We start from the raw sequence: 17,276 nt of genomic DNA on the forward strand, positions 1-17,276 counted from the left end.
ATAAACCAATTCTCAGTGCTCTCAGCTGAAAGCAGCTGGCCACTCAGGAAAGCCATTGAGGAACAGGAAGGAAACAAACTAGAACACGAAGGCTTCCGTATACCTTCAGCTCTCTAACCCCAAACATCACTGAGTGGTTCTGCAAGGGTGCCAGTCCTAAGTTACAAACTCAGTACACTTGACCCCAATAAACACAGGTATTTGGTAGTCCCAGGGAATCTGATCTATCAATAGTTGCTCCTTACAGCCTGTACTGTGGCCTTAGAATGCCTCCAGTGAAGACATCACCGGGTTTCTGGCAACCTTGTTAGGGGTAAGCCCAGCACTCCAGGAAACAAAGGCAGATTGTTCAACACCCTCCTTCCTGAAGGGTGGGAACACAGGACGGACGGGTATAGCAAGCTCCTCCAGCTTTTAGAACTCAGCAGAATAACAATCAAGGAAACAGAACACAGAATTCTTTTTTTTTTTTCATGTCATGTACTTTTGGTAAAATAAACACAGATCTCCTTTGAATTAAGTATTTAGTCTTTTTATTTCAAAAGAAGAAAGGATACCAAGAAGCAGAAGAATGAAGCAGTTAAAACCAGCAAAGCTGTAAAGTAGGAAAGTTGAAAGGGAGAGATGAATTGAATTTCAACAAGGTTGTTTAATGCAGACTCAGGGGTGTGAGGGTTCAGACCCAAGCCACAAAGTCCAACGACTTCAGCAGGCTCACTGATCCATCAGTGACAGAGCTATGCCCCTTTCTGCTGAATCTTAACTTTACACATTCTAGACAGATCATGCACATACAGGTTACACTTCAGGGTTACATGAAATTGCATGCAATTCACACAGAGCATCATTTTGAAGGCACTGTATTGTGTAGCAGGGGCTGCTACTTTCTGGCAAGTCCTCCTAGGTTGGCTTACAAATGGTCCTCCTTTTTGTTTATTCACATTTGAAACTTTGGTGCAAAACTCAGGTGCTGTCTGATCCTACTTTGGCTTCATATCTCACTCTCTCTTCCACTTTCCCTTCTTAAAAGTAGATAACAAGCTTAGAAGATGATGTTTCCTGACAATGATATCATGTTTTATTTGGACTTTCAAATCATTTGAGTCAATCAAGTAGAAATTTTTAACATGTTGACTTAAGCCAGTTGCAACCAGTTTCCTTTCTCATGAATTCAGGTGTAATTCACAGACTCCATGAAATACGACACCCAGAAGTTTTTACTCTAAATGGTTCATAATTAAAATAGTTGGTATACATTTGAGTCTACCTTAACTTTTAGAATGTGATTTCAGTGCATGCCACTTGCAGAGGCTCTCTTCCTGATTTTAAAGTCCCAGTTCAAGGGCTGCAAATGCTTATCATCTTTAACAAAGAAAAGAGCTCTGCATAATTTTTTAAGGACATAAATGCACATTGCACATTTCTAGTTCTAAAATTTGCAGTAAATGAGATTTGATTCCAATTCCAGTGTATATTATCAAAGTCATGGGCTCTCACCACCATTTGGACCATGAGAAAAATCCCCTTTAAATTTTATCTTTTGTGCTATTTCAGTATATGTTTTTGGTCTATCAACTTGGTAGGTTTGAAAAGAAAATGTATTTAACATTCTAAAACTCACAATGGAGACTGGATACAGTTCTGAGGATCATCACGGACTCCCTCATCACGCAAAAACCAAAAATATCTGCTTCTTGTGGTCAAGTGCTGACCTACCACACCCTTCTAGCAGGAATGTTCTGCCTCTCCCAAGCCCGGAGGAATGGAGTTGGCTATCTATGGACTGAGATCTCTGAAACTGTGAGGTGCCATATTTTTAAACTTTTCTTCTTCTAAGTATTATCAGGTGTTGGGTCACAGTAGCAAAAAAAGCTAAAAATGTCATGGAGGACAAATGTCATGGAGGACAAGCTCAATAGACTGATTCTTAGGTCAGTATAATTTGCGGTGATGGCCATGCATTGAGTCCCACAAAGTGATGCCAGAGGTTCTAATTCAGCAGCTTTGATGACCAGCTTGCCTGGGCACTAGATAACTCAATCTTCTATCATGTTCCTTCAGTCCAAGGTGTGACAATAACTCCCTATAATTACTCCCTACAATTATAGGAAATCTCTTTTACACCATTTTTTTAGCTTCTTCAATCCTTTCAATAATTTTGTAAACTGAATAAAATTTGCTGTCTGACATACCAAAACAAAAACAAACAAACAACAAAAAAAACACCAACAAAGCTTTCCTGCCATTTATTCATATGCTCATTCTGGCCCTTACTTCCACCCCCAGGGTCAGCAGAAAGCACAATGGAACTAGCTCCTATTTAGGTCAAACAGAGGGTTGTGAAGCCTCCTTGTGGGAGGAAACAGAAAACCTTGAACTACAAGTCATCAGTGAAATTTCTGCCTGAAATTCTGCTCTGCTCATAGCACACCTTATAGACGAGAGACTGTCAGCAAGTTTCTATTAGACTGCAGACGCTTCCTTGAAAAAAAAGCTATGAAAACATGTATTAAATTGATTTTATAGAAATGTTTTGCAACAACTACAGACGTCTCAAGATAGTTTTCTTCCTAGCTCACTTTTGTTAGAAAACACTTGACTCTCCCTGACAAACACACCATGAAGACCATGTCTTCTTATTGCTAACAAGAACTGAATTCCACACACACACACACACACACACACACACACACACACACACACACACACACAGTAAAAGAACTTATCAAACAGAATCCATCTTTTATAATACCAAACCTTCTATTTCAGTCTCTGACTTTGCTCTAGTTTTATCCAATTACTTAAGAAGTAAGGCTCAGAGCACTCAAATGGCATCAAAAGGTTTCTCTGTCATGAAATTGCTTTAACAGTGTATTCTGGGTTAAAAAAAAAAAGGAAGCAGGAAGGAATAGAATTTACATACTAAAATATAAATAAGAAAGGTGGAGAGGGGGAAGTAATGTCCCTTTTTTTTCCACTCAAAGATGGCAGTGAGAGAATAAACAGTACAGCAAGTTCAGGGACTTGAAAGCCACTGAAGTGCATTCTCACCAAGAAATGAAAGGACAGCTATTGCACTCCAACCAACTCTGCAAAGTCTGCTAACTTAGAAATACCTCAACTATAGAGTCCAAAGGACTGTCACTGACATATCCCAATTGGGTCTGATGTGATTCCATTATATCACTGAGACTGGCCTTCCTGAATGTTGCATCCACAGAAGCTACCAAGCAGACGGCTAGATTTCAACCTGTCATAGCACATGAATGATGATGCCAAGAGGAAAAACATGTCACTAACGCTTACACCACACTGACCTCAGAATGATCATCCATTAACTTTTCCTTATTCATACCTAGGGTGTAAGTTTTTACCACGTTTTTTTCAGTTATTTCAAGCGAGGCACAAATATCTCCAAATTTCACTTTTGCAATTTTAAGTTACAATGAGGCACAGAGAGTCTATAGTAGGGAAACCAAATTGTCAACTACTGGCTGAGGCTTGTAACTCTTACCCCTTTAGTAAGTAGAAAGGAAATGATACCTAGATTTTAATGTGGCTTTCTCTTAAATATCTAACCCTTCGTAAATATCCAGATTAAATTATTATTCTCCGTGGAAATGTTAGCTGCAAACTCAGTACCTAAAACCAATATTCCAAGGGCAGCTGATGAGAAGCTCAGTTCTGCACAATCTCACACTTGACTTCTCTGAAGTGCCCAACCACTGGTATTGGGGAGGCTTCACAACTAGCAGCAATCAGATGAGGTTTGCAATGACAATGTTGGGTTAACTTGCCCCCAGAGCAGACAAACCTGACTTTAAGGTAAAACACCTAATGCCTTAGTCAGCAGAACAAACTAAGTCTGAACCTGGGTTCAACCAGGCTGTGGTGATGAAAATCATAGCTGATATTTCTCCCCTGAAATGACTTGCAAAATTTTGAAGATGCCTTTAAAGTTGCAGGGAGTGGGTGGGTAGGTTTTTTAAATTATTAAATATTTTTATTAGTTGTTGATGGACCTTTATTTTATTGACAGATGGTGCTGAGACTTGAATTGAACCCAGTGCCTCACACATGTTGACAAGTACTTTACTACTGAGCCACAACTCCAGCCCCCAGGTGGAGATGGAGATCCATAGATGCAAACTAAAGATTGTGAACAGCAGGTGTTCTTTAGAGACCAACCAACCACCACAACAACTGAGGATTGAACTCCAGGGCACTCAACCTCAGACACATCCCTGGCCCTACTTTGTGTTTTATTTAGAGGCAGGGTCTCACTGAGTTGCTTAGTGCCTTGCTGTTGCTGAGGCTGGTTTTCAATTCGTGATCTTCCTGTCTCAGCCTCCTGAGCCATTGAGATTACAGGCGAGCACCACCGCGCCTGGCAAGAACAAAAAATTTTAAAAGCCTCTGTGACATACTTATTTCATAAGAGAGAGAAAAGACGATGCTAAGGATAGCACCCCAGGCCTTGTACATGCTATGTAAACATTCTATCACCGAGCTACATCCACCAGGCCTAGAGCACATTTTAAAGGTAAACCAAGAACCTATTTGGAGTTTCTGTCAATTTGAACGGAAACTTTTGGACCTTATGGAGTACTAAATATCCTTCAATATAAGCACCAATCAATGTAGTTTTCATTTAAATGCTACTTCCTATTCAATACAAAGTTCAAAATCACACAATCTTTTATATATTCTAAGACTTCTTGGAAAAGCAACTATTGACTAATACCAAACAAAACAATTCATTACTTATTCTGTAATCGCCATTAGTGGATTTTTAAAAATATGTATTTTTAGAATTTTGTCATCCTCTGTTAAAGAAATCTTTCAAAGACTTTAAGGGAAATAGTGAAATCAGATTTACAACACGACAAATGATGAAGCTGTCACCTATACACAGATGTTTTGTTACAAATACAATTTAACAAACCTGGCTAATGAGATACAAAAGCTTCTAATAATTTTTATTAAAATTGAAAGCTCTAGCCTCAGAACTTAATTTTTGTTGAGAAAAGTCTGAATTAAGTGACAGGTTTACTAGTGTATTCTGAGTTTTCCAACTAGTAGGGAAGAGAGCACAACTGAGGTAGGTTGTTCTCTCCTGTTATCTTACTTGGGTTCTGGGTTTTCTTCTTCTACTCAGTAATCCTGAGTTCTACATGGGAAGCTTCCAGAGACTCCAACTATGTTCTGATTATTCAAAATGTTTCAAAAAAAAAAAAAAAAAAAGAAAGAAAGAAAGAAAGAAAGAAGAAAAAAAAAAACTAGGGTGCTACTCAGTGACTTATCCTTGGTTCAAACATTAGGCTAAGGTTTCAGTGTTTATTCCTTGAGTTCTTGTTAACAGCAAGAACTCAAGGCCTATGATGTGCCTTCTGTGATTCTAACCATTGAGTTTAGAAGGTTTTTGTGCAACAGAAATGTAATAATTGAAAAGTAATCTTTTCCTTTCCATGTTTTTCACATGTATCAATATCAGTTCCTTCAGATGTCAACAGAAATAATAACCAATAAGGGGTGGGAACATAGCTAAGTTGGTAGAGTGATTGTCTCGCATGTACATGGCCTTGGTTTCAATCACCATACCACCAAAAAAAGAAAGAACCAATAAATGTGGCAAATTCTTAAAACTAGCTAAGTCATCATGACCCAGTCATTTTATTACCCTTTCACAATGTCTGTTACTTATAAATGATTTAGGAAGATGATTTACATAGTTCATACTTAAGCAGTTTTCAAATTTTCTATTTCCAAAGGGCTCATTTTTCCTCTTTCGTGGCTTGACCTTTAGTGTTCCACTGATGGTGACTATTATCAAACTAGATTTACTGCAGAATCTTTGCTTTCTATTTTTTTAAAGTCAATTTTATACTATAAAATTTGGAGCTTTTATTTTTTCCAATGCAGTATTAAAAAAAAATCTCTTTACATCTCAAAAATTATGAGATCACAGGGAGTAAACAAAATTTGCATTACAGACTACACACAATGCTTGGCTTAAATAAATGGCTTTTCCTGAGGGGTTGAGCTTCTTAATCAAAAAAAAAAAAAAAAAACTTAAAAATGTCCTCTGTCTTTATGCAATCAAATGAACCTAGAAAATTTTTGTTCACTTCGTCACAGAGATTTCTTATAAATATATCAAGTTTTGACATCAAACATGTCTAACTTATAAGTAATAAATGGCTTCGGTGAAGAGTCAGAGGTATTAAATATCAGTAATTTCAATACACTTTTAGGATCCTTTTCTCATTTCTCAGAGCTTTAGGGGGATGCACAGATACTAATCTATTAAAAACAAAATGGTACAACTAGGATCAGATTTGGACTTTGGAAGTCAATGCTGGAGTAAATTTCTTTTGTAAAGTGAAATTTCTTTCTTTTTTTTTTAATAGCTGCACAAAGGAATTAAGAGCTCCTTCATGTTTTCTTGATAAGCAAAAAAAAAAAAAAAATGACAGCACATAGTAGAATTTAAGGGTAATGAGGCTATAAAGTTATGATAGCCATAGAATGAATTAAAGAGCTCCTTTAGCACACCTTTGTAAACCGTGTTTCATAGAAAGGCCAATTCTTCCCAATGGCACTGCTATATATAAAACTTAGGAGACAAAATACTGCAACTAGGCAAATTTAAAAGGTTAGCATGTGTTGCTTAATTTTTGAATGTACAGTGATTTTAGTTTATAGAAAACATTCTGACACAAAAAGAAGCCCAAACTTGAGATGGGACAGAGAGAAAAATGGTATTTTTAAAACAGTGGGCTCCCTAATGATTACAAATGTAAATGAATAATAGGAACGTGCAATCCACAAAAGAGGAGAAGATAACAGGGGCGGTGGGGGGGGGGGGGGGGCGGACACGACTGGGGTCTGATAAAAGGTCAACTTTCTAGTGAAGTCACAATTTTAAAATGGAACTCAAAATGAATACTTATTATAATAGACAAAATTACTGCTGGTTATATATGCAAAACTAGTTTGAGAAACCAGCATATAGAATAAACAATACAGATATTGATTTTACTACATTTAAAATTACTTAATAATGCCCCTTACCAATGTCTTTTAACTTGCAAATGACACAAAGAAAAAATTTTAATGTACAAATGAATCAAAGTATCTGCCCACAATGTTGAATGTGGAATAGAATCAAACATTTATAACCTCAACTGTGACACTGTGTCAAATTGTACTGAGAAAATAAGACAAATGGGGACACCCAACAGTTATTTCAAACAAAAAGTAAATACATTGTCATACATTCCCTTTGTATTCATTATTTAGTATTTTTGACTTTTATGAAATCTTCAAACAACAATAACATACGGAAATAGTGATATGTAAACTTTAAGTAGTGAAATCTTGGACTCTTAAGGTGTTTTTTTTTTTTTCTTTTTTACATTCAGGGTAACTTATATTTTAGAACTAACAAATTATTTCAGAAGATCATCTAACTGTCACAAACGAGCAACATGTATATACTGCAATTTTATTTCAATCGCACAAAATGAAGTTAGCGCGTAGGAAATTTAAATGAAACAGTTATGGTAAAAATAGCAGAGAACTGAAAAAATCTAAAAAGGAAGTACACCTAGAGCATGAAAATTCAACATTCATTAGTGTTTCATCTTAATTTTTGATTGACACTTGATGCTTGCAAATTTTTAAACAAACTTTTAAATCATGATGACTATTCTGAAGAGATTTCAGCACCAGCACTAAGATTTGTACATTCAGTTTGTTTGCAATTGACTTGTTAGCCATTTACATAGTGTATAGTACAGATTTGTCACAGGTCAGATCACAGTGTTGAGGAAAGCAGTACCTTCCTGTAATTAGAAGGGATCCCTAAACTGTACTCAGCTTAAGACATCCAATGTATAAGAGCACAAAACCCATCATAATAATGTGGTTCCAAGGACATAGTTTTGATTAGGAAAATACCTTAAGCTTCTGTTTCCCATTTTAATTACTGAAATCTCTAACAACAACAGGACTGTCATATATGACAGCAAAAGTGTAGAGTAGTTCAAACTTCTTGAAAGGAACACATTTAGCAGTCTGGGATAATGCACAATGATGGAAAATATAGCATGATTCAACACTGGTTCTTTTTTGTCATTTTACACAGACATCATGTTAATATTAGACCAAGGCACAAAACGTTTAGTGCATAAACCAGTTTCTTTTAAGATTTAGAATTTTATTTTAGTTTTTTAACCTTACCTTTGGACCACTTGTACTCAGTACTCTACCCACTATAGACTATTTAACTTACCCAACAAAATCAAAAGTGATTTCTGACCAGATTTAATAGGGGACATAAACATTTATATTATCAAAGTGTCTAAAAGAACAATAATAAAGATGAAAATGCCTCCTATTTCCTTTAGAGAATAGTAATTTATAAGCTTGCTGCATCTTTAATGCCTTTACTACTATCACATGACAATGAATACTTGATAGAAAAAAGACCTGTTTACTCTTGAATTATGATAGTTCACCCATCACAGTTTAATCTAAAAATGAAGTTTCTACAGAAACAGAAACTATTTTAACAAGGAAAAAATTTCCTCAAACTTTTTTGTAGTGGTAACAACTGCAAATCTGCAGAGTGTAGAAAATTATGCTATCAATAAGCTTTGTCTTAGAACTGAGATGTACAAAATCTAGAAAGCAGATGAAGGTGGATTATTTCTCCCGAATTTTAGTGTAAGATTTGATTATAAGAGAATTCAAAGCAATTATGGCACATAACAACTCAAGCATAAGATGGAGAGCCTGGAGAATGGTTGATTTCCTAAATTTTCCAGAAATCTGTAATTGTAACATATAGGATTTCTGCCCTATTTTAATCTTACCAGTTTCAAAGAGAAGGGAGTGGATCTCACACACACACACACACACACACACACACCGCAGGCAAGCGCACACCCACCCACACCCAACACAGGGTGATAATAAAGTATCTTACTCCTTCCCACCACCGAAGTCTCACTTTGTTAAAAAAGAAAACTGCAGAACTCTTCAATGGTTTCCCTTTAGCTAATGGTTTCTGTGACCTTAATTGCCGCCATCATTGTTATTTCTTATATTTCAACATAACAAAATTCAAAAGCAGCTGCATCATCAGGAACATGTACTTGAACACCTGTATCAATGCAGGGGTACCTAGGTATTAATAACTGCCAAATTCAGTGATCAAACTCTTTTGAGTTCCACAATAAGATTTAATTAATGTGAAACTCAGTATCATGTTTCAGACCATTGAAATTACCGGTTAAAATACAAATAGCTGAAGACATGATGTAAAGGTTAAGTACTTGGTTTTGTTAACATATTTACCAATTAAAGTCACAAAATATTCCTCATTATTATTCATGCAGGTAATTGAGAAAAAAGATAGTGCAGAAATTAACTTCAAATAAAAAATTATTCCTTCCCTTCCTCCCATTTCCCTATATTCTACAAAATGTTTTCCCTGGGACTCAGCCTTGAAAAGGCCACTACATATTAGTGTGTCATGCATTACTGTTTGCAATTAAAAAAGCTAACATTGTGGTGATTGTAAGTACATTATAAAAATGTCCACATGCATAAATCTAAAAAAGGTTGAAAACCTACAGTAAATCTACAGTATATTGTTTTACATTTGACCACTGGTTTGTGTTATGTAGAAGTCATAGATTTGGTAAAGCATTGTAACAATTTAGGAAGGCATCTAAATCTTTAAATTCTGGATGAATTTTATGTTTTAAACTACAAAATTGCATGAAGGCTAACTTGAGAGACTTCCTATCATTCTAAAATTCCTCAAGCTGGACCAATCATTTTTAGGACACTTTCTGACAAATATCACCCTTTGAAAGCAAATATAATTTCATTTGTTCCAGTTTATGATCTTAACCTACACAGGGCTGATCTCATTATTCATGGAATATCAAATATGATAGGAAGACAAACCTGAGAAACATTTACAATACAATAGCAGAACTTGCTAAATTCTTCATCAGCACTCTCTAGGGGGCGAAAAAAAACTTCATAAGCCTTTCTCTTCTTTATTTTAGCAATGGATTGTGGAAAATGTGCAGTTTTATCTCAACATGAAAATATTTCAATGCACGGTGATCTTGCCTGACGAGCTTAGTATTTTCTGCATAACTGTTAACAGGAACTCATATACGACTCTCTTCCATCCTGTGGTAAAGGTCAGAAAAAAGCAGCAAACTGGGAGGGAAATAACTGATCACCAGAGTCATAATATCTGAAGGCTTTCAGAGGATGTCGGTTTCTCCCTCCTTCTGACTGGTTGTCTCCATTTTCTTCTTACAGCTCATAAAATCATTGTGGGGTTGGGGGGAGGGGGAGGGAAAAGTAGGAGGATTCTAGGAAATTTTTCTTTTTCTCTCCAGATTAAAAAGTTCTGTATCTCTCCTTAGTTTGCTTCTCTATGCAGTATTTGACTTGCTCAGTTCCTGCCTGATTGCTGGAAAGAAAAAGGATTGAAAGTAAATACAACTACAAGGTGCTATGAGTAACTCATTCTTTTTTTTTTAAATTTATTTTTTTAGTTGTAGGTGGACACACAATATCTTTATTTCATTTTTACATGGTGCTGAGGATCGAACCCAGTGCCTCACAGTGCTAGGCGAGCACTCTACCACTGAGCCACAACTCCAGCCTAAGTAACTAATTCTTAAGAAATTTTAAGGATTATATTCAAGTACACTGATTTTTTTTTTTTGGTACTAGGTGTTGAACCAGGGGCATTTAATCATCTCCCCGGCCCTATTTTGTATTTTATTTAGAAATAGGGTCTCACTGAGTTGCTTAGGGCCTCACTAAGTTACTGAGGCTGGCTCTGAACTCCAGAGATCCTCCTGCCTCAGCCTCCTGAGCTGTTGGGATTATAGGCAAGCAGCACTGTGCTTGTCAATACATTGATTTTTGCAGCTTTCATTATCTAGATCTTTGTTTTATTACACAGATGATACTAATTCTTAAAGTGTATACATTTATTTATTTTCCTTTTAGTATACAAAAAAGAAACCAAAAACCCAATTCTGTGGGCTCAACATCAAGAGGACAGTGGGATACACGAGTAGAGGTAACCTAAAGAAAAAATTTTCCCATCCAGTTTTTCAAATAACAGACAATATTTGAAACTTAAGGATCTTATTTATCCTTATTTTTAGAAATAATTTCCATTATAAGCCGGAGAGCTCCTCCCGGATATCCTAAGCCAAACAAAGAGCTTGATACTATGATAAAGTTATTATCTTTAAGTAATAAAAATTTTCTTTATTTGCATTTTCTTAAACACAGCTCTTCTTAATATTTTAAAGAGGTAGCAAATTTACTCAAAGACTTACCATCAATGAGCTCTTCTTTTAGCTTTGTTAATTCTTTTCTCATTTCATCTAAAATGTCCTAAAATATTAGAGAAAAACACCAGGTTGGGGAAGAGAAATTACTACTAAAAGGTTTCTTATTCATATAAAAATCTTAAGAATGTTAAAAAATGGGATGAGCCATTTTTTGTTTCCAGAGTCCAACTTTGGTAAATTTTGTTTTAACATTTCTCCTTTCCAATCTTTGCTTATTCTAGCCTAGCAAGATATGAAATAGAATGCTTTCCAAAACTAAAATAACTATTTTGTTATCCAGTGAAAAGTATGATTCAAATAGTTTTTAGAAAAGACAACAGTCCTCTGGTAGCAGTCTGAAAGGTAATATATAAAAGAAGTTTCAAGGAGGAGGATGTTACTGGATAATCGGCTCTTGGCAAATATTGGTTACCTGGTGTTAAGTATGGGGATTTCTTAGGAATCACCATAGCTGCAAGCAATACTTCAAAGAATCTAGGATTCTTTTGGAGAGCATTTAGGATTTTTCAGGGGCTGGCTTAATGAAGCAGAGATAAAGAAGGACAGAACCCTGCTGGACCCACACCATCCAACACAGAAGGCACCAGCCACACATAGCTCCTGAGCACTTGAAAGTGGCTAGTTCAAATGATATGAACCAGAGTTCAAAGACTTAGTATGAATAAGATAATGTGAAATAACAATAGAATTTCAAATACATTAATAATATATTGAAATGAGCTTATTTCAAATACATCAGGTCAAGTAAAACATTAATTTCACCATTTAAAAAATATTACTAGAAAAACTTAAAACATGTATGTTGTCTACATTATATTTCTGTTTTAATAGGGATGCCTTGGATACTTCTTCAAGAACTGTGGATCTGAAGCTAAATTGGTGAAAAATAACTATCTTTGGAAGGATTAGTTTTAAATTATGTGACTTTAACATTGCATTACTTTAGGAAAAATTAAACTGCTCTGTTAAGATTCATTAATGAAAAAAATTTTCAATTATAAAATAGCAAGGAAAGAGACACAATGGTTATTAATGTGAGCTATAGATATACTTATTCAGATTAAACTTCAAATAATCCCTCAAATTCAATCTATTACCTTTTTCTACTCCATTACTTCAGGTAAATTAAGAATTTACCATATGTTCAAACGTGTGCAAATGCTCAATGTTAAAGCATTTTCAAGAAATGAAAGACATACTTAATATAAAGCAAAACAAAGTCTTGATTATCAATGACCAAATGCTTTCCTTTCAAATTACATAAAATTTAACATTTCAAATAGTTTTTCAGTTCAAAAATTAGGTTTATCTAAAAAAAAATTATTTCATCTCTTAGAAATAAGACTTTAAAACTTGCAATCTCATCACCTGTTACTCCTTCCTGAGTATATAGGTATTAAATATAGTGCATTATGTATTCAAAGTATAAACAATATCTTTTTCTTTTAAAAAACTGAGATAACTGCACACATTTGTTTTGTTACCTGTATATTCTCATAATACTTTGCATAAATTCCTTGACATGAAATTGCTAGAGTCAATGGCTTTTGAGTTGCTTCCCCAAAGTGCCTCTTAAAAAGCAGAAGTATACGAGAGTGCTTATCTCCTCACATTCTTACCAAACTGAGATTTGTTGAGCCCATTTTCCCCAAAATGGTAAGGGAAAGTAGAAGCCCATGGTTTTCTTACAATTGCTTACAATGCACTTATACATACAAGGTATCTTTTAAAAAGAAACTAGTCCAAATAAAGGAAAGCACCCACCTGCTTCAGTCTGTCATAGTCGAGTCCTTCTGTCTGGACTCCATTGGCACTGGGCTGTGATGAGGGTGTGGATTTTGGTCTGTACAAATGTAATTTCCAGGATAGGTTAAACCACACTTATGATTCTATGAGCTCATAAAAAATTGTAACTTTACCAACCCAACACCAGATTTAAACACATTTCTTAAATAAAACACATTTTGTTAAAAAGTTAAGTGTCAAAATCATGGGACTGATTAGAACAGAAAACCAATATTTTCACTTTTTTACATTAATCAATAAAAAGAAAAATACAAAAATTTGAATATTTACTGTAATACACATCTGTTTACAAATTCTATGCCTCAGTTTGCAGGAAGAAAACATTTTAGTAAGCATGATTTCTTTGTATCTTTTTATTCCTTTTTTTTTTTTTTTTTTTTGGTGGTGCTGGGGATTGAACCTGTGGCTTTGTGCATACAAGGCAAGCACTCTACCAACTGAGCTATATTCCCCAGCCCTCACCTGATTCCATTTCTAGCATTAAAACAAACAAGAATGTTGAAAGAATGATAAGATTAGCAGTACATTCATATCTAATTGGCTATGTGGCTATTTCCCTATAAGGTTTTTATAGAGACATTATTTGAATGCTGTTTCAGACCAAGTACTTCTAAAAACTTACATGGTTTTAAAAAAAAACTCAACAAGGAAATGATAGAAGCTAATGACCAATAATAATTACACACTTAAAAAAAACTTAGCTTCTATTAAAAATTTTACATGACAAGTCTTAGAGATTAGGCATATTTTAAGCAAATGTTTCAACACCAAATAAATCAGTCATGTCTCCCTCTCCAATACTGGCAATAAGAGAAAAATCCTGAGTGGAAGACCCGAAGTTCTCCTTTATTTTCTGGTTTAGCACAGAAGTGGCCAATCTCTAAGAATCATAAGTCAATATAATTCAAGACCATTCATTAAACCCACATGTATCTTCAATTTTGGAGAGTTCCAACATTAGAAATCTGAACTTTTTCAATGTTATAATTTCATAATTCATAAAATATAATGCCCATAGGCATTGCTCATGAAAACAAAATACTGGGTTAATTTATTTTAATACCCAAACATAGTACTGCTTAAAATGTCATTATGAATAGGTATTAGGTATCTTCTTATATGAACAAAGGAAAACAATAACTTTCTGATAATGTTATCCAACAAGCAGTGAGTTAGGCACTGAAGAGGATAAAAAGATTTGTATGAAATATTTCCTTTCCTCTTGTGAGGATATACCTTCTTATTATGTGAAAGAGACAACTTAATTCCACAGTCATTTAAGATTTACTGAGATTCACAGTATGTAAGTTCTTTTTTTTTTTTTTTTTTTTTGGTGGTGCTGGGGATTGAACCCAGGGCCTTGTGCATGCAAGGCAAGCACTCTACCAACTGAGCCCACAGTATGTAAGTTCTAATATTTCTGTGCAGTCAACTCTAGTAAATATTCTTTTTTTTTTTTTTTTAAATATTGGGGATTGAACCCACGAACACTTTGCCACTGAGCTATGCCCAGTTCTTTTTATCTTGTATTTTGAGACAAGGTCTCATTAAATTGCTTAGGGCCTCACTAAGTTGATGATACTGGCATTGAACTTACAATCATACTGTCTTAGGCTTCTCAATCACTGGGATTATAGGTATATGTCACCATATCTAGCCTCCTAGTAAATATGCTTGAAGGTTGATAAACTGCATTCTATGTACTCGTGCTATCTATTCCTGCTCTCCAGAATTAAATTACTAATTATTGTTTTGTTTTTAATCGTATTTAAATAGCATAACTAACCAGCTATTTTTCTCTGAAGCTATATAATAAATATCTCCAAAATTCATGTGAACAGCTATAATATGCTACATGACTGAGCAGTATGCTGTAAATATATCCTATTTCTAAACATGTAAAAAATTATAAGTGTTATAAACAATTGAAGAAACATGCAATTTTTATAAAATTTAATTCATGCTAACATGCAATCCATCACCACCACCACCATGAGAATTAACTCAAGGGGGGAACTTTTCATACTGAAGGAAAGACGTAATCACCACTTTTTTTAAAAAAGGTTTTTCAACATTACTATGTGTACTATGTGTGAAAGAAGTGAGAAGATTTCATTGTTAAATACTATATTTCTAGCAAATTTTCTTAGTAAATAAATATTTTATTCAGAACAATTACTCTACCTCAGTATAAAGCAGGAAAAACTATTTTATTACTGCAATATAAACATTTTATGGAGTTTTAGATGACAAAACTAAATTTCAAATGTTGATCATCATAGCATGAAAATAGTTATAGCAGATAGGAATTTGATCAGAGTCTGATTACAGAACTCCTAATCGTAAGCACCCTCTCTGTATACTATTCAATTCATGTTTTTCAATAAACTTAATGTGTATTTTATAAAACAGATGCGTATGACAACATGAATATATTTAATGTTTTCTTAACCCATGTCTTCAACATAATTAATAACAAAATACAAGGGTTTCTTAGAGGATTGTATTGTTTAATAAAGAGTGTTGACTCTAGACACCTGCCTATAAAATAACTGTACCACAGTAAATTCCCATTCTGCCAAGTTCTATAAATAGCGAAAAAGTGCTTGGTTTCATTGTCAAAATTTTTATTATTTATTATTATTTTTCTATCTTTATGTATTTATTTATTTTTATGTGGTGCTGAGGATTGAACCCAGAGCCTCATGCGTGTGAGGCAATGCTCTACCCACTGAGCCACAGCCACAGCTCATTGTCAAAATTTTTAATTGAGAAAGAAACAGATGTTTTATCTCCCCACACTTAATCCTTTTGTGTGTGTGTACACATGCATGCATGCAAGCTACACACCCCCCTCCCAGCCCTGAATGATTCATATCTTTTATGTTTTCTTCATTAAAAAATGGCATAATAGGCACATCCTAGAAAAGAATCAGCTCAGGATATTAGGTTAAGTTATTAAAGATGATTTACTATACAGTATCTAGGAAACAGATTTTTCTCAAAGAATATCCAGAACTGTGGCTATAATAGTGTCCTGTGTTCTAGTAACAACCAGCACAAGATCTTCTTTTCCACGCTTTAAAAGCCTGTCTCATAATCATGAACAACCTAGACAATATATATGGCCTTAGATTTCCATTCTAGTTATTTCTGTTTTTTACCATTTTATATTTACCCTAGTCTGACTTCAAAGTAATGGCAGGTTTTTGTTTTTATTGAAGTTTTCAAAATAAAGCTAAAAATGAGGCTCAATCTTCCTGAATATCCTTCTTGTGGTGATTACCAATCCAGGTAGAAAAAGCTCAGCCCTATCCTGAACATGTTATTTAAAAGTCTCAAACCACAAAGTCACAGCAGGATGATACCTGTGTAATGAATCATAGGACCTGTTGTCAAAAACAATCTGATTTTTCCTTGGAGAATCCCGTCTATGGAGGGGAAAACCATTTAAAGGAATATACAATAGAACTTTAAAAAAATAATCCTCATGATGTTAATGCTTTACAGGTTTTTTAGTTATAGTAAACAAAACAAGAATTAAAAGAATCTGTTATCCTTAAAATAATTGTTTTCTTCAATAAAAAAAAGATATGTTGAGACTCATTTTACTTATGTGAGGATACCATTTACTTGACAATTACAGAAAAATTTTTAAAAATTATTACACAGTAGCACTTTTGTAGGCCATAGGCACAGTAAAACTTACCAATTATTCAACCAGTATTAAAACACAAAGAAAATTTTATTACAGTGAATATTAACTAATAGACTTAAAATCATTATGGCTTGTGACAAAATTATACTCAGATACATAAGGAACTTTTTTCCCCATTGTGAATACAAGGATCAGTAAGGTTCTTTTTATGTGTATGTTGCTGAGAATTGAACCCAGGGTCTTCCCCACACCGGGCAAGCACTCTGCCACCAAGCCACACCCCTAGCCCCAAGATCAATAAGTTCTCAAATTAAAACCATAGAAATAATTCACAAACTTTGCAATGTTATGTTCTAGTCATAGTTTGAAACATTTTCAAAAACCTTCTTGCTTTTATTATCCTGACA

At 34.5% G+C, this 17,276-nt stretch overlaps 1 protein-coding gene across 1 annotated transcript in view; it reads right to left on the minus strand.

The window, feature by feature from the left end:
• Positions 1–516: 516 nt before the first annotated feature.
• Positions 517–17,276, minus strand: part of Enah (ENAH actin regulator) — a 123,863-nt gene continuing 107,103 nt past the window's right edge. Inside the window, exons 13-16 of the mRNA XM_078024677.1 lie at positions 16,580–16,642; positions 13,170–13,248; positions 11,391–11,448; positions 517–10,504 (exon numbers count right to left, since the gene is read on the minus strand). Coding sequence (XP_077880803.1) covers positions 10,467–10,504; positions 11,391–11,448; positions 13,170–13,248; positions 16,580–16,642 — 238 coding nt within the window. The 3' untranslated portion in view covers positions 517–10,466. The remainder of the gene's footprint in view (positions 10,505–11,390; positions 11,449–13,169; positions 13,249–16,579; positions 16,643–17,276) is intronic.

Source organism: Ictidomys tridecemlineatus, chromosome 10 (assembly GCF_052094955.1).
Source record: "Ictidomys tridecemlineatus isolate mIctTri1 chromosome 10, mIctTri1.hap1, whole genome shotgun sequence".
Taxonomy (NCBI): Eukaryota; Metazoa; Chordata; class Mammalia; order Rodentia; family Sciuridae; genus Ictidomys; species Ictidomys tridecemlineatus.